Source organism: Bos indicus, chromosome 16 (assembly GCF_029378745.1).
Source record: "Bos indicus isolate NIAB-ARS_2022 breed Sahiwal x Tharparkar chromosome 16, NIAB-ARS_B.indTharparkar_mat_pri_1.0, whole genome shotgun sequence".
NCBI classification, from domain to species: Eukaryota; Metazoa; Chordata; class Mammalia; order Artiodactyla; family Bovidae; genus Bos; species Bos indicus.
The window spans coordinates 44,253,479-44,281,356 of record NC_091775.1 but is presented as its reverse complement, the minus strand read 5'-3'; the positions used below and the strand labels follow the sequence as shown (position 1 = coordinate 44,281,356).

The 27,878-nt window shown below is 41.3% G+C and overlaps 1 protein-coding gene across 3 annotated transcripts in view; it reads left to right on the top strand.

The window, feature by feature from the left end:
- UBE4B (ubiquitination factor E4B) overlaps positions 1–27,878 on the top strand; it is a 122,387-nt gene that overhangs the window by 62,496 nt on the left and 32,013 nt on the right. The window contains exons 6-18 of one of the 3 annotated variants that reach the window (XM_019976352.2): positions 681–909; positions 1,374–1,790; positions 2,496–2,645; positions 10,158–10,299; positions 11,726–11,826; positions 12,785–12,899; positions 16,179–16,262; positions 19,101–19,157; positions 19,831–19,947; positions 20,046–20,144; positions 20,542–20,655; positions 22,261–22,459; positions 23,906–24,044. In XM_019976352.2, the coding sequence (XP_019831911.2) occupies positions 681–909; positions 1,374–1,790; positions 2,496–2,645; positions 10,158–10,299; positions 11,726–11,826; positions 12,785–12,899; positions 16,179–16,262; positions 19,101–19,157; positions 19,831–19,947; positions 20,046–20,144; positions 20,542–20,655; positions 22,261–22,459; positions 23,906–24,044 (1,963 nt within the window). The remainder of the gene's footprint in view (positions 1–680; positions 910–1,373; positions 1,791–2,495; positions 2,646–10,157; positions 10,300–11,725; positions 11,827–12,784; positions 12,900–16,178; positions 16,263–19,100; positions 19,158–19,830; positions 19,948–20,045; positions 20,145–20,541; positions 20,656–22,260; positions 22,460–23,905; positions 24,045–27,878) is intronic. The other 2 variants (XM_070768232.1, XM_070768233.1) reach the window with 2 other exon arrangements.

Genomic DNA, 27,878 nt, shown 5'->3' with positions numbered 1-27,878 from the left:
AGAAGGAAATGGCAACCCATTCCAGCATTCTTGCCTGAGAAATCCCGTGGACAGAGGATCCTGGTGGGCTGCAGTCCATGGGGTCCTAAAAGAGTCAGACACAACTTAGTGACTGAATAACAACAAAAGACCTGTAACAATTAAGAGCTGCGAAGAATGAGGAGGAGGCTAGAGAACAGAATCTGCTCCAGAAAGGCAGGTGGCAACTCAATATTAGACCCTTCATAAAATGCTTTGAACTTTCTACTTCATATTTCCAGTGTGATAAACTAACCTCTGTAGTTGGGAGTAGCTTCTTTCTATGGTTAATATATATCAGCAGTGACTCTCATAGACTGGGCTCCAAATTTATTATTTTTTTTAATAAGCTTTCTGTTTGAAAACATTTTAGATTTACAGAAAAATTATAGAGGGAGTGCAGGTAGTTCCTATATACACATGACTCAGTTTTCCCTAATGTCAACATCTTCCATAATCATAGTATACTTGTCAGAACTAAGATATTACTGTTACTCCAGACCTTATTTGGATTTCCCCACATTTCCTACTGGCGGCTTTTATTACTCGAGAATCCAGTCCAAAATAGCACATTGCACATCTCTGGCTTATGCTGGCTTATTCAAGGACCGTGAGTATGAAGACCCATGTATAACCTCCTCTTTATTCTGCCTTTCCAACAGTGTTCTCTGATTTTAAGGACTTGATTGGCCAGATTTTAATGGAAGTGCTAATGATGTCTACTCAGACCAGAGATGAAAACCCGTTTGCAAGCCTGACAGCCACCTCCCAGCCAATTGCAGCGACAGCTCGGTCACCAGACAGAAACCTCATGCTGACCACCGGCTCCAACCCAGGAACGAGCCCCATGTTCTGCAACCTGGGTTCCTTCGGGGCCAGCTCTTTATCTAGGTCAGTGTGGTTCTTTCTGCACATCTCACTGGTGGTAAAATAGCCATGAAGTACGTAGGAGAAAGGAGCCTTCATTCAGGGGCCTGCATCATGCAGATTATGGCATGTCTTATGTTTGGGGGTGTGATTGACTCACTGAGGAGATCTGGTCTTTTCCAGATGGGTCTCTTTGACTTTCCATGGTTAGGCTGTTGGTAAATTAAATTTTAGAAACAAATAGCTGTATAGAGTATGTTCTTTGGAAAGAAAGCTTTCTCGTATTGTAAGTCTGGCTTCTAAATCAGCATGGCAGTTAGATTACAGTTATTTCGATGAGTCTCTAAAAGATCTGTATACTGGAATGCTTAGAGATATGAGGTTGTAATTATACAGTTCTTTAAAAACATGTTATTTTCCATTTTAGTTATTTATCTCAAGCGTTTCTTCAATTTTCTCTTCTTTCCTCCCTTTCTCAAATCATTTAGCCTCTATGAGACTAGCCCAGCTCCCAATACCAGTGTCTGGAGCTCTGTGCCAATGATGAGTCCGCCTCTGGCCTCCCCCTCCCGGGCAGCCAGCCAGGCGGCTGTGCCTCCCGCTTCTTCCCTCTGTCCGCCTGGCCCTGCGGGGACGCCTGCGGGAAGCCAGCCCTCGTCTCCGCGGTACCGGCCCTACACTGTCACCCACCCCTCGGGGTCTACATCTACTCCTGCCTCACGATCCTCGGGCACCTCCATCCTGTCTAGCTCCCCAGGCCTGTCCGCCCCGGCCAGTAGCCCTCAAGCCGTGCCCACCAGCTCCTCCCGACAGAGACCCCCTGGCACAGGACCACCTTTACTCTCCGCCTCCCCCGGTGGGAGTGCCCCCAGCAGACGGCCCTCCTCCCTAAGGAACTCTCCTAGGTATTTATTTACGCAGTAGGAGAGGCGGGTGTGTGTTTGCAGTGCAGGGAAAGGAGGTTAACACAGTTTGGAAGAACTGTCATGTGACGCTGACCTCAGTTACCTGTGTTTCTCTGTTTGGGGCTGTTAACCCATGTGTCTAATTAGTTGGGTAGGCTTGTGCCCCGAGTCCCTGCTCTGCCAGGGTTCTGTCACATCAGAAAGTATGGGTTGCTCAATTATGAGGCCCTTTCTTCGCCTCCACTTTTCCTCCTGAAAAATAAGAAGTCACTCAGTTTTCAAAATCAAGGGCACATATCATTCATCCTAACAGATGAATTTCGGAGACTGTGGCAGCTGATGTTTGAGAGCTGGGGCTCACAGAACCACTTTCCCACTTTGTGTACTGTTACCGATCATAGTTGAGATACAGCCAGACCAAGCGGTCGAGTGAGCAGATACCTTACCTCTGGCCAGTAGTCATGCCTTGACACTTTCTTCTCAGCCCCTTAAAAAGAAGCAGTACCCAAACTCCATTAATTCACTGCCCTCCTTCCCGTCAAGTGTTGCCTGGCCTTTATATAACTTAGGTGAATTATTTTTCTGCATATCAGTAGACAAAACTTGTAGCCTACGATTTAATTAAAAAGCCAGCGGTTGTAAAAGCTTTCCTCCTCCTCATTTTCCTTTGTTCCCTGATGACTTTTTTTGCTTTTGTTACGGTAGTATGTACGACAGTCCTTTCTCCTTCCTCTTCCTCGCACTTTCTGGGGACAGTAGTGACGAAGATGAAGAAGATGATGATGATGGTGATGATGGTGATGATGAAGGTGGTGGTGGTGGTGATGAGTTTTCTTGTGTCCAGTTTGGGTCCAGGTATCAGAGGAGTGGAGTCTTACCTCTGCATGTGCCTAGGAACTAACGTCTGTAAGTCCTAATTAGAGGCGTGCTCTGAATCCATACAGGGTAGAGTCAAAAGAGGTGCCCTGGTGAGTCCAGATGTGAGAAACTCCACATGTACTCAAGCATTAGGACCTTCTCATGAGGGTCAGGTGGCACATTTTCATAGTTGTTGCCTGGCAAGCTTGGAGAACAACTTAACGTATAATCATTTGTCAAGAACATGAACAACAGAGTAGACATCAAGTTCACCTACCCTAAGATCTAAAAGAAGACCCTTTATTTATTTTATTAGGAGAGTGTTCTTGCGGGCTACCAGATGTACGCAACATGTACTCTGGGAGGCGTGTTTTCTTCTGTACAGTTGCATGGATTGCTGCTTTTTAGGAATGGCACAGGGGCTGGGACTTGTGTATGTGTGTATGTGTCCCTCTCAGCTCACTCCAGGCCGCCTGTTGAAGAGCACATGGGGTCATATTCTCTCTTTTATAACTGTGATTCTGCTTTGACTTCTAATCTTTATTTTTTGGCTGTGCTGGGTCTTTGTTTGCTTCAGATCAGCTTTTCAGTAGTTGGCAGCAAATAGGGGCTGCTCTCTAGTTGCGATGCTCAGGCTTCTCACTGTGGTGGCTTCTCTTATTGCGGAGCACGGGCTCTAGGGCGAGAGGGCTTCAGTAGTTGCAGCTTCCAGGCTCTAGAGCACAGGCTTAATAGCGGTTGCACAGGGGCTTAGTTGCTGTTCAGCATGTGGGCTCTTCCTGGACCAGGGATTGAACCCATGTCACCTGCATTGGCAGGCGAATTCTTTACCATTGAACCACCAGGGAAGCACTCTTCACTGCTAATCTTAAATTTTGCTAATCAGTCACTTCGCTTCCCTGATCCCAGTGAAGCCAGACCCTGTTTGTTTAGACAGCCTAGCCTGAGGAATGGCTGCAGAGGCTAAAACAGAGCTCACAATATTGCTGAAGTTTCACCCCTGAAAACAGAGTGAAAAAGATGGCTTGGACCTTCTAGGTGACTTTGAGCAAAAAAATATAATAGCACCTTCTCGCTAAGCCTCTGACTCATCGTCTTACAATTTTGCTCTTAAATTGAAGTTTCCTCTGGACTGAGTTGGTATTTGTGCCCAGCAGTATTCAGAAATAACTCCAGGCTATAAATAGAGATGGTGGTAGGGGTGCGGTACACTGTATTCAACTCGACAGTGTTCAGGAGAATCATTAGAGAAGTCTATAAAGAGAGAGAGGGATATTGGCACAGGGTTGAATATTGATTCAGGAAGGTTAATATTTGTATTAGGTCGAATGTTGTATCACTATCTCTCAAGTAAATTTCCCAAAGGTAGAAGTGTCTTTTTCATGTAGATGACTCAACAGTAAAAAATACACCTGCAGTGCAAGAGTTGCAGGAGCCTTGGATTCGATACTTGGGTCAGGGAGATCCCTGAAGGAGGAGATGGCAGCCCACTCCAGTATTCTTGCCTGGGAAATCCCATGGACAGAGGAGCCTGGTGGGTTACAGTCCATGGGGCTGCAGAGTCAGACACGACTGAGCATGCGTGCACAGACATCTTCTCCCATGATCATACTAGTGCAGCAGCCATCCTTGTTAGGAGTCAATTCCTATACATGGTAAAAGTGCTTTGTTTTCTGTTTTACTGTAAGTTATCTGTGGGGGAAATACTGTCTCTCCCTTGCTTATTTAATTCCAGCTTTCTCTAACAAAGATATCAGATTACATGGTGCTTTATCTAATTCCTCTCTAGACTTCTAACATCCAGCCTTGTCTCAGATCTAGATTTGACACCTACAAGGAGAAACAAAACTTACTTACTGATTATGTACTCATAGCTGCAAATAGTTGTTGAGCATCACGTCCCAGGTGCTCTGTCAGCTGTGTGCATATGTTATTCCTCTTATCCTCACAGCAGGGCCTCTAGTTACTGCAAGGAAATGTGGGCAGGTTCAGGAAGGTTGTTGTTCAGTCGCTCAGTCATGCCCGACTCTTTGTGACCCCATTGAGTGCAGCACGCCAGGCCTCCCTGTTCTTTACCATCTCCCAGAGCTTGCTCAAACTCATGTCCATTGAGTCAGTGATGCCATCCAACCATCTCATCCTCTGTCACTCCCTTCTCCTACTACCATCAGTCTTTCCCAGCGTTAGGATCTTTTCCAGTGAGTCAGCTCTTCACATCAGATGGCCAAAGTATTGGAGCTTCAGCTTCAGCAATAACCTTCAATGAGGTTAGTCTTATAACTAGAAGAAGGCAGAGCTGGAGTCCAGATCTCACATGCCACCCAGCATACCAAGTTGCCTCTGACTTCTCCGTGTTTGCCCAGTAGGACTTGGATTATTCTCATTTCTTAGCAGTTATTTCACTGCCCAGAGTTTATACATGTATTCTTTTCCTTGGCAAGAAAGTGCCAACATTTTCCTTCTTAATTACAAAATTTCACTCCAGTTGGTTGGCAGGTACTTTGCTGGCTGTTAAAATGAAATCTCATCTGTCCAGGTTTTAGAAATTATAAATTCTGAATAGACATCAAAAAGGATGTAAAAGGACAGGGCGTAATCATACTTAACACATGAAACAAACAGAGAAGAACGTGAGGATGCACGTAGGGTCAGAACCAAGAAGTAGCAAAAAAATTCTTAATAATTTGGGTGATCAGCAAAGAGCTTTTTCTTTCCCCCTGTCTAATTGATCTTCTCAGAATTTTATTTACTAGGAAGTAAGCAATTTTAACACCTTCTTCTCACCCAGTAGGGTCAGTGCTGTAGAAGCAGCTGTCAACAGGGATTGTATTGGTCTCCCCTTCTGCTGGCCCAGTGGGGTCAAGGGCTTGTATATCTTTTGAGAGGTAGTTGGGAAATACAGCCCTGTATTAATTATTTATAGTGGTGATGATAAGGATTAATAAAAGAAAAACAACATTCCTTCTGGAATGTTTCATAGTACTCTGAAAAAAGCTATATGAGTTATAAGGAGCTACTTCTTGAAGGAATGAAAATAAGTGAAATGAGAGTTGTCTTGTAATAAAGATAACAGAGGAAAAAAGAAGATAAAGTAATTATTCTGAGGAAACGTTTTCTTATTGTTTCCTAGGAAGTTGATGACTAGAAAGACATTTTTCTTTTGTTTATTGGGATTCTTTTTTCATTGCTTAGATATTTCAGTGAAGGAGATTAGATCTTGAACATCATGAGCCTGTGTGAATAGAAAAAGAGTAAACTAGCAAATGGACACAACTGAGTGACTAAGCACAAACTACCAAACAGTGAAAAATATTGATATTTCTCCTCTTATTTCTACTGGTCGTAAGTCAGAATCTTTCCACACGTCTGCCCTCCAGCCTCCAGTGATTTCCCTTCTCCCACAGGGTTAGACCTAAAGCCTAAGACCCTACATCTCCTGTGTATACACACACACACACACATCTCCTGTGTGTACAGACACACACACACACTCTTCCTGCCTCTCTCTGATATCTATACTCATTTCTTCATAGCACTTCTATATTATTATTTTAAAAACTGTCTCCCCTCAGGGGACTTCCCTGGCAGTCCAGTCTTGGCCTTACAATGCAGGGGTATAAGTTTGATCTCTGGTCAGGGAGCTAAGATGCCACATGCCTTGGGACCAAAAAACCAAAACATAAAACAGAAGCAGTGTTGTAACAAACTCAGTAAAGACTTTTTAAACAAATGTCTACATTATAGAGGATGTAGTTGCCACATGAACAAGGTCTTGATCTGTTTCATCAAGGTGCTGCCCCCACGACCTTCAACAATGCAGACATTTGTTCAGGGGATTTACATTGCTTATCCCTGCCCAGCGCTCCCTTTCCTTGCATTGAGAAAATATGCCATTCCAAAGTCTGCGTCTAAAAAAGAAAATAGGGAGTGATTATTCCCATCACAGAAGGAAAGGAACTGCCGCAGAATCCTTTTAGGAAACTAGGTTTTTTGGTACATTTAAAATGAGATTCAGTTTGCACAGATCTCATGCATATATAAATCTCCAGATATATTTTCCTTGTGTTTTCAGAAGGATTCCACTGTATTTACATCATGTGAAGTAATTATTCAGTTGGATTGTTGATGTAGTTATCAGAAAATGGTTCCTGTATTCTCCCAGAAGGAGGTATAATTTTCTAGATACTCTTAGAACTTAAACATGACAGATTTCCAGTGTCATATTCCACATGTCATAGTTGTAAAGGCATCATGAATTTTGTAGCAACATTTTTAGAGAAAAAATGAAATAACTGGTTTATTTTATTTTATTTTATTTTTAAACTTTACAAAATTGTATTAGTTTTGCCAAATATCAAAATGAATCCGCCACAGGTATACATGTGTTCCCCATCCTGAACCCTCCTCCCTCCTCCCTCCCCATACCATCCTCTGGGTTAAAACATTTTTTAAAAATGTCTATTGATAGCATAAATTTAATGTGTTTAAACTGTACACACCTTTTTCCTTCAGGATCACATTTAGAACCTGAGTTCAGTTCTCTGAATTCAAATCTAGAGACCCCTGTAAACCAGTTTTGACCACTGGCAGTCATGCCCAGCACTGGTGAGACTGACCGACCACCTTGCTCATGATCTACTTCAACATCCTAAGACTGATCTCATAGTTTGGAAACATTGACGAATACTGGGTTTTACTCTGTGTTTACTATTTGATTAAACCCTTGTTTCATTTCTTTCTTTCTCTTCTCTTGAAAGTCCCCTGGAAGTGTTATTTGGTGCCTGACAGATGATCACAACATACATCAACCTCTTTCAGCTTTGAAAATTCTCTGATACGTTCTGAATGTCTTTCTTTGTCTTGGCTGGCAGTCCTCTGCACACATCATCATGTCTTTTCATGTCTTTGCAAAATGTTTGCAAAGGCATTTTGGTCGACTTTGAGGTGTTCAAGTCTAAGTTAAAATGAAAGGGAGTGTGTTGGCTAAGAATGGAGCCCAGTTTCCGTCAGCAGCCACCATCAATGCATGCTGACTCCCACTGTTGATCAAGGGCACTGCATTAGACTGGCTTGTTGCAAATGGCAAGGACCTGTTGACATCAAATATAAGATGCTTTCCATTTCAGAAATGTAAACATGTGAGAAAGATGGAGCTTATTATCAGGGAAATATTTAAATATTTCATTTTCAACATGAGGAAGGTCTATTTTCATTGCTTCTGTGAGCGCTTCTCAAAGGAAGATGAACCTTAATTGTATATGGCAAACTGTGTATAGCAAACTGTATGTAGAAACTTGTATCAGCAAATTTCATCTTTGAAAAGTGCAGGGAATAGAGTCACGAACCTCAGATGGAAGAGGGAAGGATGGCAGGTAGCTTGAGAGCGAGATGGCTGCAGGAAAGACCAAGTATTTTTTCCCCCCTTTCTCCTTTTGCGGTTTCACCATACTTCTTGTATTTATGGGTGGGTTTTTCTGTTTTGTTAGAGGTGTTTTTTTTTTTTTTTTTTGCTTTGCTTTATTACTGTCCTCATCTTTCTGTTGTCTGGCCAATGAACAGATGCCAAATCTTACAGTAATTCATGAAGTGTATCTCTAACTGATGTGAAAGCACAAGAATTAATTGTTTTGGGGTTTTTTTTGATGTTTCCCACCCTGGACTGCCCATCTTTGTCTCTGGTGTAGCACTTTAAGGGTGGGTCTCTTATCTGCCCAGTCAGGAGGGTACTGGCTGCTTCTCAACCTCGTGTCCTCCCGTCCCTCTGTTAGACTTGTGTAGGAAGTAAGTTGAAGATTTACAAGTCTCTGGCCTGAGAGCCTTGGATTTAAAGCCTTGGCATTGTTTTCATCTTTTTAATTACTTAGTTATTGAATTTTTGGCTGTGCCCGGTCTTCATTGCTATGGTTGAGCTTTCTCTAGTTGTGGTGAGCGGGGGCTACCCTTTGTTGGGGTGCTCTGGCCTTCTCATTGCACTGGCTTCTCTTGTTACCAAGCATGGGCTCTAGAGTGTGTGGGCTTCAGTACTTGTGGCGCATAGCTCGAGTTGCCCCTTGGCGTGTGGAATCTTCCTGGACTAGAGATTGAACCAATGTCCCCTGAATTGGCAGGCGAATTCTTTAACACTGGACCACCTGTTTTCATCTTTTTTTAATGAAATATTCCAATACCATTCCAAAGATTCTTTATCATGTTTCACATGTAATTTTTTTTTGGTGCTGTTGTTAAATTTATATCTTTTCATTACTCTTCATTTCAAAATTTCTGGCCTCTTCTTATGCCATGGTTAATCTTTTTGTATCTTTTATGTCTATCACATTTGTGAGTTGAACATCACATTTGGTATTTGACCTACTGATAATTGATCTAAACTTTGATTTCCTAACACCTAACCCTCATGATACTGAGAAGGCAATGGCAGCCCACTGCGTACTCTTGCCTGGAAAATCCCAAGGACAGAAGAGCCTGGTAGGCTGCAGTCCATGGGGTCACTAGGAGTCGGACACGACTGAGCAACTTCACTTTCACTTTTCACTTTCATGCATTGGAGAAGGAAATGGCAACCCACTCCAGTGTTCTTGCCTGGAGAATCCCAGGGATGGTGGAGCCTGATGGGCTGCCGTCTGTGGGCTCGCACAGAGTCGGACACGACTGAAGCGACTTAGTAGCAGCAGCAGCAGCAGCAGCAGCAGCAGCAACCCTCATGATAGTGGTCTCAGAGAATAGTTTTAATAGAAACAGGCCCCTCCCATTGTATCCTGTCTGTATTTGACAGAGCACCTCCACATGATTTCACTTAACCTCAGTGCAGGTGAGATGGAAGTTCTGGGTTCAGGTAACAAGTACGCAATAGAGCTGGGGATAGAATGCAAGTTTGGATACTCCTAGCACAAGGATTTTGTTTTGTTTTGACTAATACTACTTTGTCCCTTTCACTAAACGTTTTGGAAAATTTGTATTGATAACAAATATTTTCACGTCTCCTTCTAACTGGACAGTTTTCCTAAGTTCTGGTCCTGCTGCCAAATGCTGCTTTAAGGCTTTGAGATGTATGCTAGACATTAGGAAGGAGGGAGGGGTGTTTTGTCAGTCCCTTGTAACTTCACTCCTAAAGACTTTGCTTGCCTAACAGCACAGGCTGGCTTTAACCTGCAAGTCAGCCCGAGCACAGTTGGCCAGTTGGATTTACATATGTGTGGTATCCCTTCACATTCCTGGTGCTTAGTACCAGTTCTTAGTCCTCCTGGTTTTGTAAGGTGCTGTTCCTGAGAAGATGAGATGCTGGATTTCTGGACAGACTTTCTTCTTACGTCAATAAAATGTTTCCTAAAAGTCTCTGTTGTTGGACTTGGAGCAGCTGAAGCCAGCAGTCAGCTCCAGGTGCAGCCGCATGGGGTCTGTGCTTTGTCCTGGGTGCGGGGACCCTAACAAGCTTTCTGCTACAGCATTGCGAGCTCTGTCATGTGGTTTACTGAGAGCAGATCAAAACCATCCCTTTTCTTTTCTCCAAAGTCTGGGAGCCTCTGGTGGGGCAAGTACTTGGGATTCCTACAGCGACCATTTCACCATTGAAACGTGCAAGGAGACAGACATGCTGAACTACCTCATCGAGTGTTTTGACCGAGTTGGAATAGAGGAAAAAAAAGCACCAAAGGTAATATGAAATAGATTCACTTAAAACCCACAAAAGCTGGGTATATATTGGATAAATAATTGTTTTCTAAGCCCCTAATTAGATTGACTTATTCAATCAGTACAGTGCTTACTGAGCATCTCATAGGTCGGGCACTACAGTAGAAGCTGGGCTGGATTAATGAACCAAACAGATGAAGATCCCAGCGCTTCTGGAGCTCATGTCCTAGTGGAGGGAAGACGTGACAGGGCCAAATGCTACTATCACCAATGACTTAACACTATGATAACTTCTCATAGTCTGTTGTAATCATAATAAAACATTTATAGAGTTCCTGTCAACCATCACACACTTTGCTAGGTCTCCATGGACTTAGGTTTTCACAGTTGTTCATTAGGCTGGTGTAATATTATTTTTTTTTCATTGCACTTCAAAGGGATCTAATACATAACTACTGTTGGTCTTCCCTAAAAGTGAAGCAGCATAAAGTGAACTTTGAAAAAGAGGGGGATACCTTTAATTGTCCAGTCACATAAATTGAGAAGCTGGTTTAAACTCAGAAAGCTACACTTTTTCTACTGTTTCATTCTGAATGAATATCTCATTTCAATCCTGTTTCATTTTCATTCTTTTTTTTCTTTAAATTTTCAGTGACATATAGCGGCTCAGACATTTACAGATTCTGTCTATAATCCTGGAGACCCAGGTTCAAGCCCTGGGTGGGGAGGATCCCCTAGAGGAGGGCATGGCAACCCACTCCAGTATTCTTGCCTGGAGAATCCCTATGGACAGAGGAGCCTGGTGGGCTATAGTCCATGGAGTCACAGAGTTGGATGCGACTGAGCACCTAACACTTTCACTTTCATAGTTGATTTACAATGTTGTGTTAGTTTCAGGTGTACAGCAAAGTGAACCAGTTATACATACACGTATATCCACTCTTTTTTGATTCTTTTCCCATGTAAGTCATTACAGAGTATTATGTAGAGTTCCCTGTGCTATACAGTAGGTCCTTACTACTATCTATTTTACGTATGGTGTGTATATGTCAATCCCAGTCTCCCAGTTTATCTCCCCTCCTTCCTCATTCATTTCTAGTTCTGGTTTTCCATTAGAAATTAATCCAGTTCTCTACATGTTAGTTCATATTTGTGAAGGGCCTCTTGCAGTTTTTTGCGCTTAACCTTAGCAAAAGCAAAGAGAGTGGGCTTGTTTTTGTAATCCCTGCATGGTCACCTCAAGCCTCTGCTTCTTCTCTAACTGTAGGTTTTAGCAGAGGCAGTATGCTTGGATGATGCAGTTAATCTAGTTTGTTCATCATCAATAAAGGAAGAGAAGAAGATGCCTTTTCCTGCACGTCCATCTCTTCTGACTCTCTTGTCAGTTCTCAACTGCGTGGGATTATTTTGTTTGTCTTTGTAGTCCTCACCCCGACCTGTCTTTGCAGATGTGCAGCCAGCCAGCAGTCAGCCAGCTTCTGAGCAACATCCGCTCACAGTGCATATCCCACACTGCATTAGTACTCCAGGGGTCCCTCACACAGCCAAGGTATGAGCAACCAGTGCGTGCTTGCTGTTTGCAGGGAGAGGGCCTCTCCTGTGGACCCAGGCTGTCCAGCCGTGGTGCACCACATTGCCTAGCTCACTTCCTCATCTGGGAAATGAGCGGTTGACGAGATGGTCTCTGAGGTCCCTTTGTTTCTCTAAGATACTATGAAAATAAAACATTTCGTGTGCTTTATTGAGAACTCACTTAGTTTAAAAGCAGCTGCTTGAAAGCAGTACAGATACCTGGAAAAAAAGTACAGAGCCTCACTTTCCATGTGTCATACAATCAAGTTCTGTTATCCAGCAATAAAGAATGGTGGTGGAATAGGTAATATAGGGATCACCCACAATGTCCTACATTATTAATTTTTGTTTGGAGGATCCCATAAAGTTTCAAGTTTAATAAAAGAGTATTTCTGTATTTCATTTCTCTTATGAAAAATATCTGAAGGAAAATTGGCAAAGTTGCAGTATTTATTCATTCTGGATCACCTTGTATTATTTTCTGTATCATAACCATTTTTGAAATGTGTCAGAAAAAAGGAAAAAAGATACACATGTACTAAAAACACTATCTCCATGGTTAGAGTTAATAAGAGCTTAAGAAAGTCTTCAGCTACTGCTAATCTTCCCCACCCCCCCCCCAATTGGATGAAGCATAAATAAATAAAAGAGACATACAGTACTTTGGTTTTTCTAGTGCTTTATTCTTAAAGGGATGTTTGGAGAAAAAGATGCATTCTTTGAAACTTTCTATAACTTCTCACTGAAGAGTCCACAACGTTATTGTTTTAACAGTAAGAAGGGTGATCTTTTGCCTCAGCTATTGACTATTGTGTGGCCTGTTTGGGAGATCTGAAGCTTGACCTGTGATTGTCAGCCGCATGGCATTTTGTGTGTCCTGTAGTTACTGGGTGATGAGTTGATTCATCAGAGCCCTTGACCTTCTGGATCCGCAGGTCCCTGCAGCAGCCGTCCTTCCTCGTGCCGTACATGTTGTGTAGGAACCTCCCATATGGCTTCATCCAGGAGCTGGTGAGAACTACTCACCAGGATGAAGAAGTGTTCAAGCAGGTAGGTTTTGTGTATTCACTATTGAAACATTTGGCTTAGAAGCTTTTCTGCCAAGGTAGATTTCTAGAGACACCGTATATTGAAATTTGGGGTTCCAGAATTTGAACATATACACGTTATTTGCTCAGAAAGTGCTCCCGCGGTTCCTGCCTTGAGATCAGATTGACAGCTGCATTGTCCAAATCATGTGTCCATTTCAACTCATCAGTCAAGCATCAAGATATTTTAAACACAGTCTGTGCTAAGTGCTTTAGGAAATTAGAAGAAATATAAGGTCCTATCTCTGATTTCAAGCTTTTAAAACACTACCAAGAGATAGTATAAGACATGATGTGCTGAAGTAGTGTTAAAAATTAATTCTCTGAATTTACAAAAAAGATTAATATTAAATAAATCAGAGGCCTAGCTGATTTAGCTGATTAGCTCAGCGGCCATCCACATGTCACATAGAATGTCTTATTGTTATTGGACTGGGAATGATATCTCAGATCTTACGGATTACTTCATTCATTAAGTATCCATATGTTTTTTGGTATCCCACTGTGTAAAGTCAAGTGGAAATGAAGATATGCAATATTTAATAATAAAGCTTTAATAATAATAATAGCTAATAAACTTAGTCTCAAAGGTTTCTTCCCTGGTGGCTTAGCTGGTAAAGAATCCTCCTGTAATGCGTGAGACCTGGATTGGGACTATCCCTTGGAGAAGGGAGCAGCTCACCCACTCCAGTATTCTGGCCTGGAGAATTCCATGGACTCCATGGGGTCGCAAAGAGTCGGACATGACTGAGCGACTTTCACTTCACTTCACTTCAGTAAACTTAGTCTCAAAGGTTTTTTCCAAGGTGCAACTTTGGCATGAATGTTGATTACGGGCCTGTGGCCTGTGTTGTAAAGTAAGCACTTTGCCATAGCAACTTGCACAGAGCTGTTTCCCTTGATGAAAGGGTGTTTATGACTTTCTTACAGTTTACTGTTTGGTGATTTTTTTTTTTGCTTCTAGAAGGAATAAGAGAGACAATAGCTATAAACGATTTGATTCTTTTTTGCCTTTTTTTATACCTAATATTATTTGTAACTATTCATCTTAAAGCCTTTGAATTCTAAGGAAGTTTGTTTTCAAAATACTAGTAAAAGAAGAATCCAGCAGTGAAATTCCTAGTCGGTGTTGCATGCTCCGTATTTGGAATTTATCACCTGCAGATGCAACTTAGTGACTGAACAACAACATCTTAGATGATGGTCTTACTGACTTATAGGAATATTTCAGGCATTATAATGAGATTTCCTCCTCTAGAAAGTTAAGAGAACTCTTGATGAAAATACATAGCTGTATTGGAACGTTTAAGTGCTGCATTATGCTTTATGTGTAATATGCATAAATTAGAATACTTTTACTTGAAAAGACATCATTTGAAGAATCCAGAGTAGCTTTAACTGGTAGCCCAGGGATCAACTAAAAGAGGTACCTTATGCTATTTTATTCATAAAGAAACTTACATAGAAGCTCTGAAATGACCTCTTTTTTTTTAGTTGAGGTGAAATTCACATAATATAAAGTCAACCATTAAAGTGCCCCATTCTGTGGCATTTAGTACCTTCTCAGTGTTATGCAGTCACCGCACACCTGTTTATTTTTAACCACAGAATTCTGATCTCTTGTCTTGTCTTCTCTGTCACCATTTGTTTTTCCTCCAGGATGACTCCAGCGGAGTTGCTGACCTGAAAAACAGCATTTTACCTTTTTGTCTTGAGATTGTGGTAGATCTGAGTTATTAAATCTTTGGATTGAAATTTCATTCTGCCTTTAATGTTTGAGATGTTCACAGATAAACATAAATAAACAGTAGCTAGAATTTAGAATTGGTGATGAACACTTGGAGCATTTTTTATCAGTGCTGGGAGGTATTTATTTGAAAATAGAATTACTTAAAATAGTTAAGTCACACAGACATTCTGTTTGATATTTGAAAAAATATTATGTTTAGTAATATTTTGTCTGGTAGTTGTAAATTGAGCCCAAGTTTTACTTAATAGCATTCCTGGGGAAAAAAAGAGATTTTTTTCTAGATGATCGATAGTGAAATTTATTTTTGGTGATTCGAGAACTATTGTTTGGTTTTTTCCTTTATTTCTTTGGTATTTCCCACCCCTCCACCTCAGCATTACGTGTCCATTTTTAGCTCACTTAGGAAAGCACATTGCTTCTACCCTGATTGTTTGAGTTGCAAGAACTAGAGTGTCGATCTCCAAGAGATGTGTTGCTATCTCAAGACACTTTGTAACACAGGGCACCTTTTTTAATACTGTGCTTCTTAAATGACACAGGTGCTCCAGACAACGGAATGAAATTGGTAGGAAAGAGCATTTTTCAAGTTTTTCTGGTTGCTTTTTAGAACACTCACTTTTTTGGTTCCTTGATATTCAGACTGTCAGCTGTTGTTTACAACATTTTCAGCTTAATGTTATTGTGAATCCAGATCAGCTCCCTGCGTGTGCTGCTCAGTGAGTGTACTGTGAAATTTAAAGACGGGCTGTGCTGAGCAGATTCTGTAGGGTGTCCCTGTGCCCTCGTATTAATGATGAACTTAAACATTCAGATTTCAGTGCCCTTACATTCCGACATCAGGTTACTGTATCAGTTACACCTTTTATGGAATTAAGGCATTCTAATACAGTTTTCTTTTTTAATTTCAACATTTACCAACCATGTTTTTATTCTACATAATTAAAGTTGAGATAATAGCCATTGTTGGTCTGTTTTTCTTGTTCTCTTCATAATAAACAAGGAAAGGTGGAAAGAATTAAATGTAGATATGGGGATAGCAACAAAAAAATTCTTAAAATGTTGACAGAGTTGAGAAAATGCTGGAACATTGAGTCCAGTTTCTTTATAGGCTGTAGATGCTTGGTAATTGGAAACATATGCGTTGCTGAGATGTGCAGCGTTTAGTTGATTGGAGCAAGGAGCCCTGCAGAGTCCTACAGCAAACTCCAAATTTGTGAGTTTCTATTAAATCATGGGGAGTCTTGTCAGAGGTTTAGGGTTCACCAAAACCTGTTTCTTCTGGAGGATTCAGCTGTATTACTTTAAGCTCAGGCTTGCAAAAAGACAAAACACCACCCTGTGGCTAGACTCGAGGCTCCTTTCTATGCAAAACAGCCTTTCTTTGGGGAAGCTGTGCAAATGCCTGGACTTGCAGATTTGGTACTTTATTTGACATGCATTTTCTTAAACTTATATTTATAATTTTTTTTTTTTTTTCTTTTTGTCTTGTAGATCTTTATCCCCATTTTACAAGGCCTGGCTCTTGCTGCCAAAGAGTGCTCCCTCGATAGTGACTACTTTAAATACCCCCTCATGGTAAAACTTTGTTCTTTTTCTTGTAAGCCATTCAGTTGATGTTTTTCTTCCAAATGATTTTAATGTACACTTCTCTTCCAGGTCCACAATCAACCTTGTTTTCAAATGTAAAATGTGAAAGCATTGTATTGGCCATGCATAGTGTTTGCTGGGCAATGAGATGCATCTGTAAAGACAGTTAGCAGCATGGTACCTATTGGACCATCGGAGTCCTAGACAGGAGTCAGTGCTACAGGCATTTGAATGTACTTCACCTTACTCTGTAGCTTACGAAGACAGTAATCATTGGTGATACCCTTCTGATTGTCCTAGCAATGAGCATAATGTATTTGGGATGAAATTTTGCTAATTAGGACCAAAGAAAGGAACTAAGACAAATGCAACTGAAAAGAGTTAAACTAAGAAAAGAAATACAATTTTATATTTATGTACAGAAAATCACTGAGTGATTTCTCTTGTTCATCTTCCCTATTTTCTGAGGCTGTGCACTTCCTTTCAGACTTTACTTGAAAAACCCAGATCTTCTCAGCTCCTGCAGACACTTAGAGCAAGCGTAAATTGTGGACAGAACTTGCGGCTGGATTCTCACCAAGGGTCTCCACTGTCATGAAAACATTACCACCAGAAAGAAAATAAGAGGCTCTTTTCTTCTCTGAATTCACTTCTTTAAAATTTTGTGAGAAAAGTACTTTGAAGCCTTACTGAATAATTTTCATTCTGAAAGTATGAAGGAAAAATATCAAAACATGAAATCAGTTAACTCTGGGAATAAATACAACCTTGTATAAATTAAGGCCTTGTTTAAATTAATGTGTTTTGCTGCTTCTGTTCCTTTTACTCATTCTACTGACTTGATTTCATCTTGCCATTAATCCGTTGCTTCATGAGGGCCCCCACGGTGCCAGCCAGGGGACACAGGAGCCCATGAGACAAGGCGCCTTTCCACACAGTGCTCAGTTCAGTCGTTCAGTCGTGTCCGACTCTGCGACCCCGTGGACTGCAGAATGCCAGGCTTCCCTGTCCATCATCAACTCCCTGAGCTTGCTCAAACTTATGTCCATCGAGTCAGTGATGCCATCCAACCATCTTATCCTCTGTTGGCCCCTTCTCCTGCCTTCAATCTTTCCCAGCATCGGGGTCTTTTCCAGTGATTCAGCCCTTCACATCAGGTGGCCAAAGTAGTGGAGTTTCAGCTTCAGCATCAGTCTTTCCGATGAATATTCAGGACTCATTTCCTTTAAGATTGACTGGTTTGATCTTGCAGTCCAAGGGACTCTCAAGAGAGTCTTCTCCAACACCACATTTCAAAAGTGCTCATTATCTACTATAAAAATCAAGACCACGGCAACACAATCAGATATTACACCAAGGTCAATGTGAACATAGAAGTGTATTTCTCTATTTCAGAAAATCAAACCTGAGCTAAGAGGCTAAACATTAAACACAGAGCTGGGTAAATAGAAAGTGAGGCAGGAAGTCGTGGTCTGAAAAATAATTTTGAATGAATTTATGTCAGTGTTCTTCCCACTGCACATGTTACTCAGGTTCCCACGAAATTCTATGAGTCCTCATACATTGTTCTGTCTGTGGCACATAAAAGGAAGTAGAATCATCTGATGATTTGAGTTCAGTGATGAAATCTTTCAGTTCACATGAATTATCACTGTGTTATGTAAATGTTCCCTCCTGGAATTGTTGGCTTATCTGTTGTGGTTTGAATTAGCTTAATGTTTCAGTGCGGAGCTTTTAGTGTCAGATATCAACAAAATGTTCTTCTGGGTCGAAAGACAAAAGCCTCCATTATGACAGACAATAGTTTTATTTTGTGCCATTATTGGTGCTTGTGCAGCAGGAGAGAAAGGGCAGTAATCTGAGGCAGGAAGAGGAAGACCCTTGGAGCGAGAATCAGAAAGAATCGTGGTCATTATCCTCTAGGTCAGTGGATCCCAGCTTTGCCGTACCTTGGAATCACCTGGGTATCTTTTTAAAAATACCTCTACCTGGCTCTCAAGCATTGTGATTTGGTTCTTTGGAGGTGTAGTGAGGGTATGGGCTGGCATTGGCCTTTCAGAGGTTTCCCGGGTGATCCTAACAGTGCAGCTGAAGTTGGGAACCTAGCTCCGGGCAAGGTGAACATTTCTCTCTCAGAGATATGTCCGTGCCTGCATGCACTGACTCAGAAGCTTCCAGCGGTGGTTTTAGCAGCTTTCATAAAAACGTCCAAATCACAGAGGGAATTAAGATTCACTGTTAAAATGGTTTTAGTAAGCTGCTTTTATGTGCCTAAAAACTATTTTTCCTGATTCTCTAACATGAGAATGATCAGGTCCCCAAAGGAAAATGCTGAGGTTCTCAAAAAACCAGGGATCTTGAAATCAAAGAATACTTTCAACTATATTGTGGATCTGGTAACTTATTAAATTTTAATTGTTTACAACCCTGTTTAATACTGGCAGGACTAGCCATCTAGTGTTTATGACACATATCTTTTTGATATAGAAAGATGTTAAATAAACCATTTAAGAATATACTCATTTATCTCTATGTGTATATGTTAAAAAATATGTCTGGAAAGCTGGTAGCCAAAATAATAGAGGTTATCTCTGAGGGTAAAGTTCATGAGTGATTTTTAGTTTCATTTTTTAACTTCGTTTATCTGAAGTTTTTTTTTTTTTAACAACATGCATGTATTTATGCATCAGAAAAGCACCAAAGATATTAGTACTTTGTTGGGAATGCATACATATTTATAGCAGCATTAAAGCTATGTCTTGATACACACGGCAGTCAGTTTAGGATGAAATACACTTAAATGACCTTTTCTGATCTTGTCTCTAGGCTTTAGGTGAGCTCTGTGAAACCAAGTTTGGAAAGACACACCCTGTGTGCAATTTGGTAAGCGCCACCCCGATGGGCTTGCATATTTTCAGTGAACACATAGCATAGAAGAGATTCCTTAAGTAATGGTATCTGAAAAATATCTCTTGAGGGACGTGAGATGTGGATATGAGTCATCCATGTGGGTGACTCTCAACTGTTACATTGTTGTCACATGCATTATTTCCTGGGCTGACATTATTTACTTTCTTTTGTGATTTTTTAGGGGGGTAAGTATTGTGTAGCTAGAATAACACATCCTATTAGAAACATTTCCTTGAGTCCTTTGAACAATGGTTCTTTTGAATGATATCAAAGTATATCTTGAAACACAGAAATGAGAAGGATATCTTGTAGGGACTTCCCTGGGGGTCCAGTGGTTAAGAATCCTCCTGTCAATGCAGGGACACAGGTTCAACCCCTGGTTGGGGAACTAGGATCCCACATGCCATGGGGTCAAAACAAACAAAAGAAATGGTGTCTTGTAAACATGTAGAGGGTTTTCCTCCATCTGAAATGAGAAAAAATGGATTGGGATCCTAACATATCTGTGACCCTTGTGTTTTCGGAGGTCACATGCCAGCCATTTTGCCAGTGGCTAAGAACCACTGAACAGGCTGGCTGCTTGGAACTCCATTTGTCTCTAGTTTACCTCCCTTGCTGATTTCGTGGCCTCTTGTTTTCCTTCTAGGTTGCTTCTTTGCCGTTGTGGTTGCCTAAGTCTTTAAGCCCTGGCTCTGGGCGGGAGCTGCAGAGACTCTCATACTTGGGGGCTTTCTTCAGCTTCTCCGTCTTTGCAGAAGATGATGTAAGTACAGCAGCCTTTTGCACCTTGCTGCTCTTATGTTCAGATTCCTTCCCAAATGTATATCATACGTGGATTGGATTTCTGCTTTCTCTTTGCAGGCGAAAGTAGTGGAAAAATATTTCTCAGGGCCCGCCATTACCCTGGAAAACACTCGAGTGGTGAGCCAGTCGCTGCAGCATTACTTGGAGCTGGGAAGGGTAGGTGTTCAGAAAATGAATCCAAAAGATGAATATGTTTCAGTTCTGGAAGTTAAAAGCAGCACAAAAAAATAAAAAATAAAAGCAGCACAGTTAGAGGGTAATTGCAGTGTAATTCAGGTAATTTGTTCCTATACTGGAAAGGAAATAGCAGAGACTATTTTATTAAAACTACAACTGCTTCCCTCCTCCACTCCACATTCTGCTTTCATGCCGATCTTCTGGACACAGTAGAATGTGGACTTTCCTTATGTTCTTGTAGTCAAGTTCTTTACAATGAGTGGATGTGGGCGAGGAGAAAAGTGGGAAGGAGTTTAGCTTTCCTCGAAGTCAGAAAGGAATCGTCTTTTAAACAAAGTTTTCATTTTTTTTCCTTTCCTTATAAAATGAATTTCAGCAAGAGCTTTTCAAGATCCTTCATAGTATCTTGTTAAATGGTGAAACCCGTGAGGCCGCTCTTAGTTACATGGCAGCTGTCGTCAATGCCAATATGAAGAAAGCACAGATGCAGGTAAGATTCCTAAAGACTGCTTTTATTTATTTGTTAAATTCATTCATCTAACTCATTCAGTTCCCACCCAGCCTTGTTCTAGGGAATGGAGGTACAGAGAGACAAGCTTCCTGCCTTCGTGGAGCTTATGTTCTATAGGGTCAATGAATAGACATGTAAATATTATCATTTCAGACTGTCGTGGAATCTATGAAGCCAATAAAGGAAGGTAGAGGACTTGAAAGTACCTATCTGGGCACCAGAAGGAAGGCATGGGAGTGTCTAAGGAGGAGACATTTGATTAAATATCTGGCTGAGAAGCAAGAGCCATCCAGGACTTCTTCCCTGACATCTTAGTGGTTAGACTCCATTCTTGCATTACAGGGGGTACAGGTTCAAACCCTATCCCTGGTTGGGGAACTGAGAGCCCATAAGCTGGAAGTAGTGGCCAAAATATGAAATTAATTTTTTAAAAATCCTGCATGCAGATTAAGTTTTAAAAATAGAAAGATCCAGCCATCCACAAGGCTGAGAAAAGAGCTTTCGAGATTTGTGTGATGCATCAAGGTGGGAATGAATCAACTTTAGAATAAGCACCACTTTCAGGCTTTTGTGACTGAAGGATAGTGAGTAGGAAAGAAGCTGGGGAGTCACGGGCTGGAGGGGCGGGCCGCCGTGCCAAGGAGGACCTCCGGGAAGGAAGCTGTCAAGGCTGCTGCCTGGAGGGTGGGCTGACATAGGACAGGGTGCAGGAGCCAGTCCCAGGAACTGGGTAAGGACCCAGTTCCTGATGAGGGACTGGTGACTGAGACCAAAGTGGAGAAGTTAAAAGGACATCCTTGCTGTCTTATTCATGAGCAACCTGACATTTCTACTCAGAAGGAAAAACAGAGATGAGTGTGGACCTGGTATTAGACCACCTTGATTTCCACTTGGGGCTCCATCATCGTCCAGCAGTGGGACAGTGGTCCTCTGTGCCCCTATTTCCTCGTTGCCAAGTGGGGATAATAATAGTACTGACTCATAGACTTAGTGTATATGAAGCTGTTAGAATTGCACCCAGTGTATCGTGAACACTCCACGGATGTTAACTATCATTATTAGAAGTGTTACATTCATGAAGCAGGATTGCACTAACACTGTCCGCCCGAGAAGCTGTTTGTCTAGTGGTCATGGTGAAACTAGTTCTGATGCTTTTGAGAAGAATAAAGAAGAGAAAGGAAACAACACTTATTGTGTTTCTGTTTGCTGATTTTGAGGATCTTGGGTAAATCATGTAAATTCTCTGACCCTTAGTTTCTTCCTCTTTAAAATGTGAATGATAGTAGCACTCAGTTCTGAGGGCTGTTGTGGAGAGTCAGTGAAAGACAGCCCTTCACATGCAGTTGTGCTGAGTGGTTAGTCACTCAGTCATGTCCGACTCTTGCGACCCCATAGACTATAGCCTGCCAGGCTCGTCTGTCCACAGGATCCTTAACACTCAACAAATCGCACCTACCAGCAGAGCTCTATGACAACGTGGATGTCCCCTCCCTGACTTCAGGATGAAAATCTGCTCTTCTTTCTTGTAAAATTGTGCCAGAATTCCTGTTCATGTCGTGACTTTCGGTACCTTCTGTTTCTCAGACAGACGATAGGTTGGTGTCAACGGACGGATTCATGCTGAATTTCCTTTGGGTGCTGCAGCAACTTAGTACAAAGATCAAGTTAGAGACAGTCGACCCCACGTACATTTTCCACCCAAGGTGTCGGATCACGCTTCCCAACGACGAGACCAGAGTGAATGCAACGATGGAAGACGTGAATGACTGGCTGGCTGAACTTTGTGAGTGATGTGTTCACTGTTAGGTCATGAAAACATCACCCTTCTGTTTTCTTTTAATTAAAAAAAAAGAACAATGTAGAATAGATATACACATCCTATATGAGAAGGATCCATTTGGACTCAGCAGCATTCCAGAGTTTGAGTCTGACACCAGCTAGAGCATCCCTGTCACCTGCCAACTCCCCCCAACTGCTAACTCCCTCTTGCCCTTGCTCCTGTTCTCCATTCTTAGAGTCAGTTTTCATTGACTCCTATCCCCCTAAAACTGCTGTTATGGGATTATCAGGAAGAGAACTTTAATATCTTAATAGCAACTCTGCTATTCCATACAAATTACATACAAGGAGACTGAGGTTCCAGAAGGTGCCCAGCTCACCTAGGCTGTCAGCAAATCACAGCTGCTGCTCAAGTGTTCTGAGCTGAGCTTTGGGCTCTCCTTACTGTACCACACTCCCTGATCTGAGCTCTTCCTTCCAGGTGTTTAGTTTGGCTGCAGTTTTTCATACCTGTCAGTAATAAAGGGAGCATGCTCATTCTTTAGGGAAACAGAAATTTAGAAAACAGAAAAGTAGAAATGCGAGAGAAATGGGTATCATATTTTTTTTTTTTTCCGAGACCAATTTACATCTTGTTTATTTGTTACAAGATAAGCTCTCCATGGTGTGAACTATAACTTACTTTTATATACTCAAATTTATGGCTCCCAATAAATAATTGTGGATAAAACTACCATCACAACAATGTGAATACTCCTAATGCTACTGAATTGTGCACTTGAAAATGGTTAAAATGATGCATTTTATGTGTATTATGTATATTTTTCCACAATAAAAAAATTTGTAACACTATCCTTTAAGATTAAGAAAATTCTGTAGCTCTACTGAAACTTAAGCTTCCATTTACCTTTGTGATTTGTTGCCAGATACTGGGTTTGAAAGTGATTCCTGAGTAGAAGGGGAAAAAATCCACCTAAATAAGACCAACACTGGCTTATTTACATAATTTAGTACCATTTTGAGGTTTAACAATGATGTGTTTTTTTAATTTTATATATTTTTAATTGAAGGATAATTGCTTTACAGAATTTTGTTGTTTTCTGTCAAACATCAACAAGAGTCAGCCATAGGTATACATATGACCCCTCCCTCTTGAACCTCTCTCCCATAACAGTGATGTTTGAATAATAGAAATGTTTATATAAAAAACACCAGGAAGACACATCACAAAAGATCATTAGTGTCCATCTGTGTAAACATTTAATCAGATGGAGCAGAGTACATTAAATGCAGCTCACAGGAAATCTATTTTTCTTAAAATAATACTAATTTTTAAAAGTGTCCTGAAACTTCTTGAAAATTCAAGTGTAATTTTGTCTTCTTAATTGCATTCTTCGCTAATACAGTCATGTGATAGATATTATTGCTGGGATTTTGTGCTTTTTCCTAGATGGAGATCAGCCTCCATTTTCTGAGCCGAAATTCCCTACGGAATGCTTCTTTCTCACCCTGCACGCCCACCACCTCTCAATTCTGCCCAGCTGCCGTCGCTACATCCGCAGACTGCGGGCCATCCGGGAGCTCAATAGGTATGTGCATGATGCCATGTCCTGAGGCTGCCTGAGTCACCACTCGTTCTCACAAGCACGCAGTTCCCTTGTGACCAGTAGACTTGAATGTGAGAGGCATGTATGTTACAGTACACCATCTGCCTCTCCTACCACATCCATGGTCCTTGGTTGGCCAGAGTTCTTTACAAGTTAAGTGACCCAGACTTAGATTTCTTAGAGTTCCCAACCCTTGGAATATGGTTGAGACTTCTATGAACTTTTTCTCCTGGGCACCTTATTATCAGAAGACACTTTAAAGGATCTCTTTGGTCCTAGACATACCCTTCTTTCCCAGGACTGTGAAACAGTAATTCTGGTTTCCCTTAATAAACAAGATCATTTACTCATACCAACATTGTAATTCACTTTTTTTTTGCATGTTGTCCTGTGGCATAAGAAGGCCAAAATGACCAGATAGTAGCCTCAATTTCCCATTCATTAACACCATTGTTATTTTCTTAATCTGAGCATTTCTCCTCATGGATCAACACCTGTGAACAAACCAAAGCCACAGGAACAGGAGGCAGACATTTGTTTGAACAGATCATCTGTAATAATAATGGAGCAGCCACTCCCGCCATTTGTTTGGTCCAGGAGTGCTGTAGTAGTAACTGTATCTGCCTTGAATTAAAGTAGAATTAATCACTGACTAATTCTAATCATTACTGGTAGCTTTCTAAGGTTTTTTTTCGCGACACATAATCATGTTGTCTGTAAATGATGACCGTTTCTGTTATGCTGCACATGGGCTTTCTGTAGTTGCAGCTAGTAGAGTCTACTCTGTTGTCGCGTATGGGCTTCTCATTGCAGTGGCTTCTCTTGTTGTGGAGCACAGGCTCTAGGCTCACGGGCTTCAGTGGTTGCAGCTCCTGGACTCTAGAGCACAGGCTCAGTAATTGTGGCTCATGGGCTTAGTTGCTCCCAGGCATGTGGAATCTTCCAGGCTTCCTGGACCAGGGAGCAAACCATGTCCCCTGCATTGACAGGTGGATTCTTATCCTCTGTACCACCAGGGAAGTCCTTTCTTTTCTTTTTCCTTCCTCACTGCCCTGGCTACCAGTTTCTACTACAGCCTTGAGTAGAAATATTGATAGCTTTCTTGAAATTGTTTATTCAAGTTAATGGGGGAAGTTTTTTGGACATCTTCTGTTACCAGATTAAAGAAATTCCCTTTTATTTTGTGATTTTCTAAAAGTTTTTTGTTCTTAACTGGAGTTGATTTTTATTAAATGCATTTTCCATCTCTGTGAGGAGGTCAGATTTTTTTCCCCCTTTATTTTATTCATGTGGTTGAATTATACCAGTTGGCTTTCTGATATCAAACCAATCTTACATTCTTGGGAAAAAAACTCAACTCTGTTTTATTGCTTTTATATCTCATTGGATATTCAATTGCTAATATTCTTTTTAGGGGTTTTGAGCCTATATTCAAAAAGAAAATTGACCTATGACTTTATTTCTTACTAAGAATTAAATGAAGTCTCTCAGTCATGTCCGACTCTTTGCAACCCCATGGACTGTAGCCCACCAGGCTCCTCTGTCCTTGGAATTCTCTAGGCAAGAATACTGGAGTGGGTTGCCATTTCCTTCTCCAGGGGATCTTCCTGACCCAGGGATCAAACCTGGGTCTCTCACACTGCAGGCAGACTCTTTACCATCTGAGCCACCAGGGGAGCCCAAAAGTGAGTCCTTCTCAAGTTTTTTTATCAACCTTATGCTTGCCACGTAGAATGAATTCTGAAATATTCCCTCTTTTTGTATTTTTTGAGGTGTTTATTGTATAGGAATTATTTCTTTCTTTAATGTTTGGAAGCATTGATGAAGCTATCTGGGCTTAGAGCTTTCTTTGTGGGAAGTCTTCTAAGTTAGGTATTTTATTGTTAATAGATATAAGACTGTATAGATTTTCATGTCATCTTGTGTCAGTTTTCCCGTGGTATCTAAAAGTTTCAAAATGCTTAGGCAATAAGTTGTTCATAGTATCTTGACCTGTGGATTATATAAGGTTTTTTTTAAGTTTCAGATTCCTGGAGTATTTGTTCCTTTATCTCTTGTTATTGATTTCTAGGTAATTTCTGCTGTGTACTTTGTACTTTATTGAGGTCTACTTTGTAGCGAACATTTAAATTAGTAAGAGTTCCATAGAAGAAAAGAACTTGCAGGAATTCCCTGGCAGTTCAGTGGTCAGGATGACTCACTCTCACTGCCAAGGGCCCAGGTTCAATCCCTGGTCTGGTCAGTGAACTAAGATTCCACAGTCAAGAAAATAAAAGTAAAAAGAAGAAAACTCACTTTCTGTGTCATTTGTTGCAGTATTTTACATATATCAAATGAGTCATTTGTTTATATTTTGTTCAAATTTTCCTTATGTCTGCTGCTTTTATCAGCTTATAATATCAGTTATTGAGAGACTTATAAAAATTTCAAACTGTGTTATGTCTGTTCCTTCATCCTGGAATGGATGGTATCCTGTGGTCCCACCATTCTCACCGACTCTGGGAGATACATTTTCAGTGACACCATCTGCCACCTGTACTCCCAGCCTACAGGGGGAGTGAGTGCCTTTCAGAGATGTTGGTGTTTTCCTTACCTGTGTATTTTTCAGTGCTGTGATACAAGAAGTGTCTTCCAGGACATGGTTAGGGCATGTGTGTGTTTTGAGAGGGCGGTTTTCTGAGCTAGTCATATATAGTAAATCTACATTGATAGTCCCATCTTCTTATATTTTTAACTCCTTCCTCTGAATTATCTCAAGGAATTCTTGACAACTTCATTTAGCAGAGGTTACTGTGAATTCTAGGTTTTAGACAACCAGCTGGGCACACAGAGCCCGTCCTGGTTACCCAGAATAAGACTGAATCCAGAGCCTCTGGAAGTTGTATTCATGTCAGTGAATTTATCCCCACATAGGAGTTTGTTAGCATGATGCTCTGTTGCTGATCAAGGATCTTCAGAATCTATTCCCCACTTACTACTGAATTTCTGTTTCTGCCTATGTAGTAAGTAGAATAATAGTGTCCCAAAGATTTTCACTGGGCTTCCCAGGTGGCGCTAGTGGCAAAGAATTTGCCTGCCAATGCAGGAGATGAAAGACACAGATTTGATCCCTGGGTCATAAAGATCCTCTGTAGTAGGAAATGTAAACCTACTCTAGTAGTCTTGTCTGGAAAATCCCATGGACAGAGGAGCCTGTTGGGCTATCGTCCATAGGGTCACAAAGAGTCAGACATGACTGAGTGACTGAGCACACAAAGATGTTTACATCCTGTTCCCCCAGAACCTGAGAATGTGTCACCTTGCATGGTAAAGGAGACTTTTCAGATGTGATTGAATGTAAGATCTTGAGATAGGGAGATTTTCCTGGATTATCTGGGTGGACCCATTATATCACAAGGGTCCTTTTAAGAGGGAGGCAAGGGGGGCAGAGTGAGAAAGGAGATGTGATGACAGAAGCAGACATCAGAGCAGTGTGGGTCCACAAGCCAAAGAATGCAGGCCCCCTCCGGAGGCTGGAAAGAGCAAGGAAACACCCTCCCCTAGGGCCTCCAGAAGTAATGTATGTCTGCTGACCCGCTGGAGATTTCTGGCCTCTGGAATCCTAAGGCTATACTTGTGTTGTCTCAAGCCAGTAAGTTTGTGATAATTTGTTAGAGCAGCAATAGGAAGCTAATATAACATATTGGCAAGTCTTTTTTTTTTCTTCTAACATAACTTTGTAATTGGCCCTTAAGGCCAGTGATCTCATTCCAGCTGTGGTGGATCAATGAAGTATGGTGGGGTTGGCACCTTAGGGAAACTGGCATCATCCTGCAG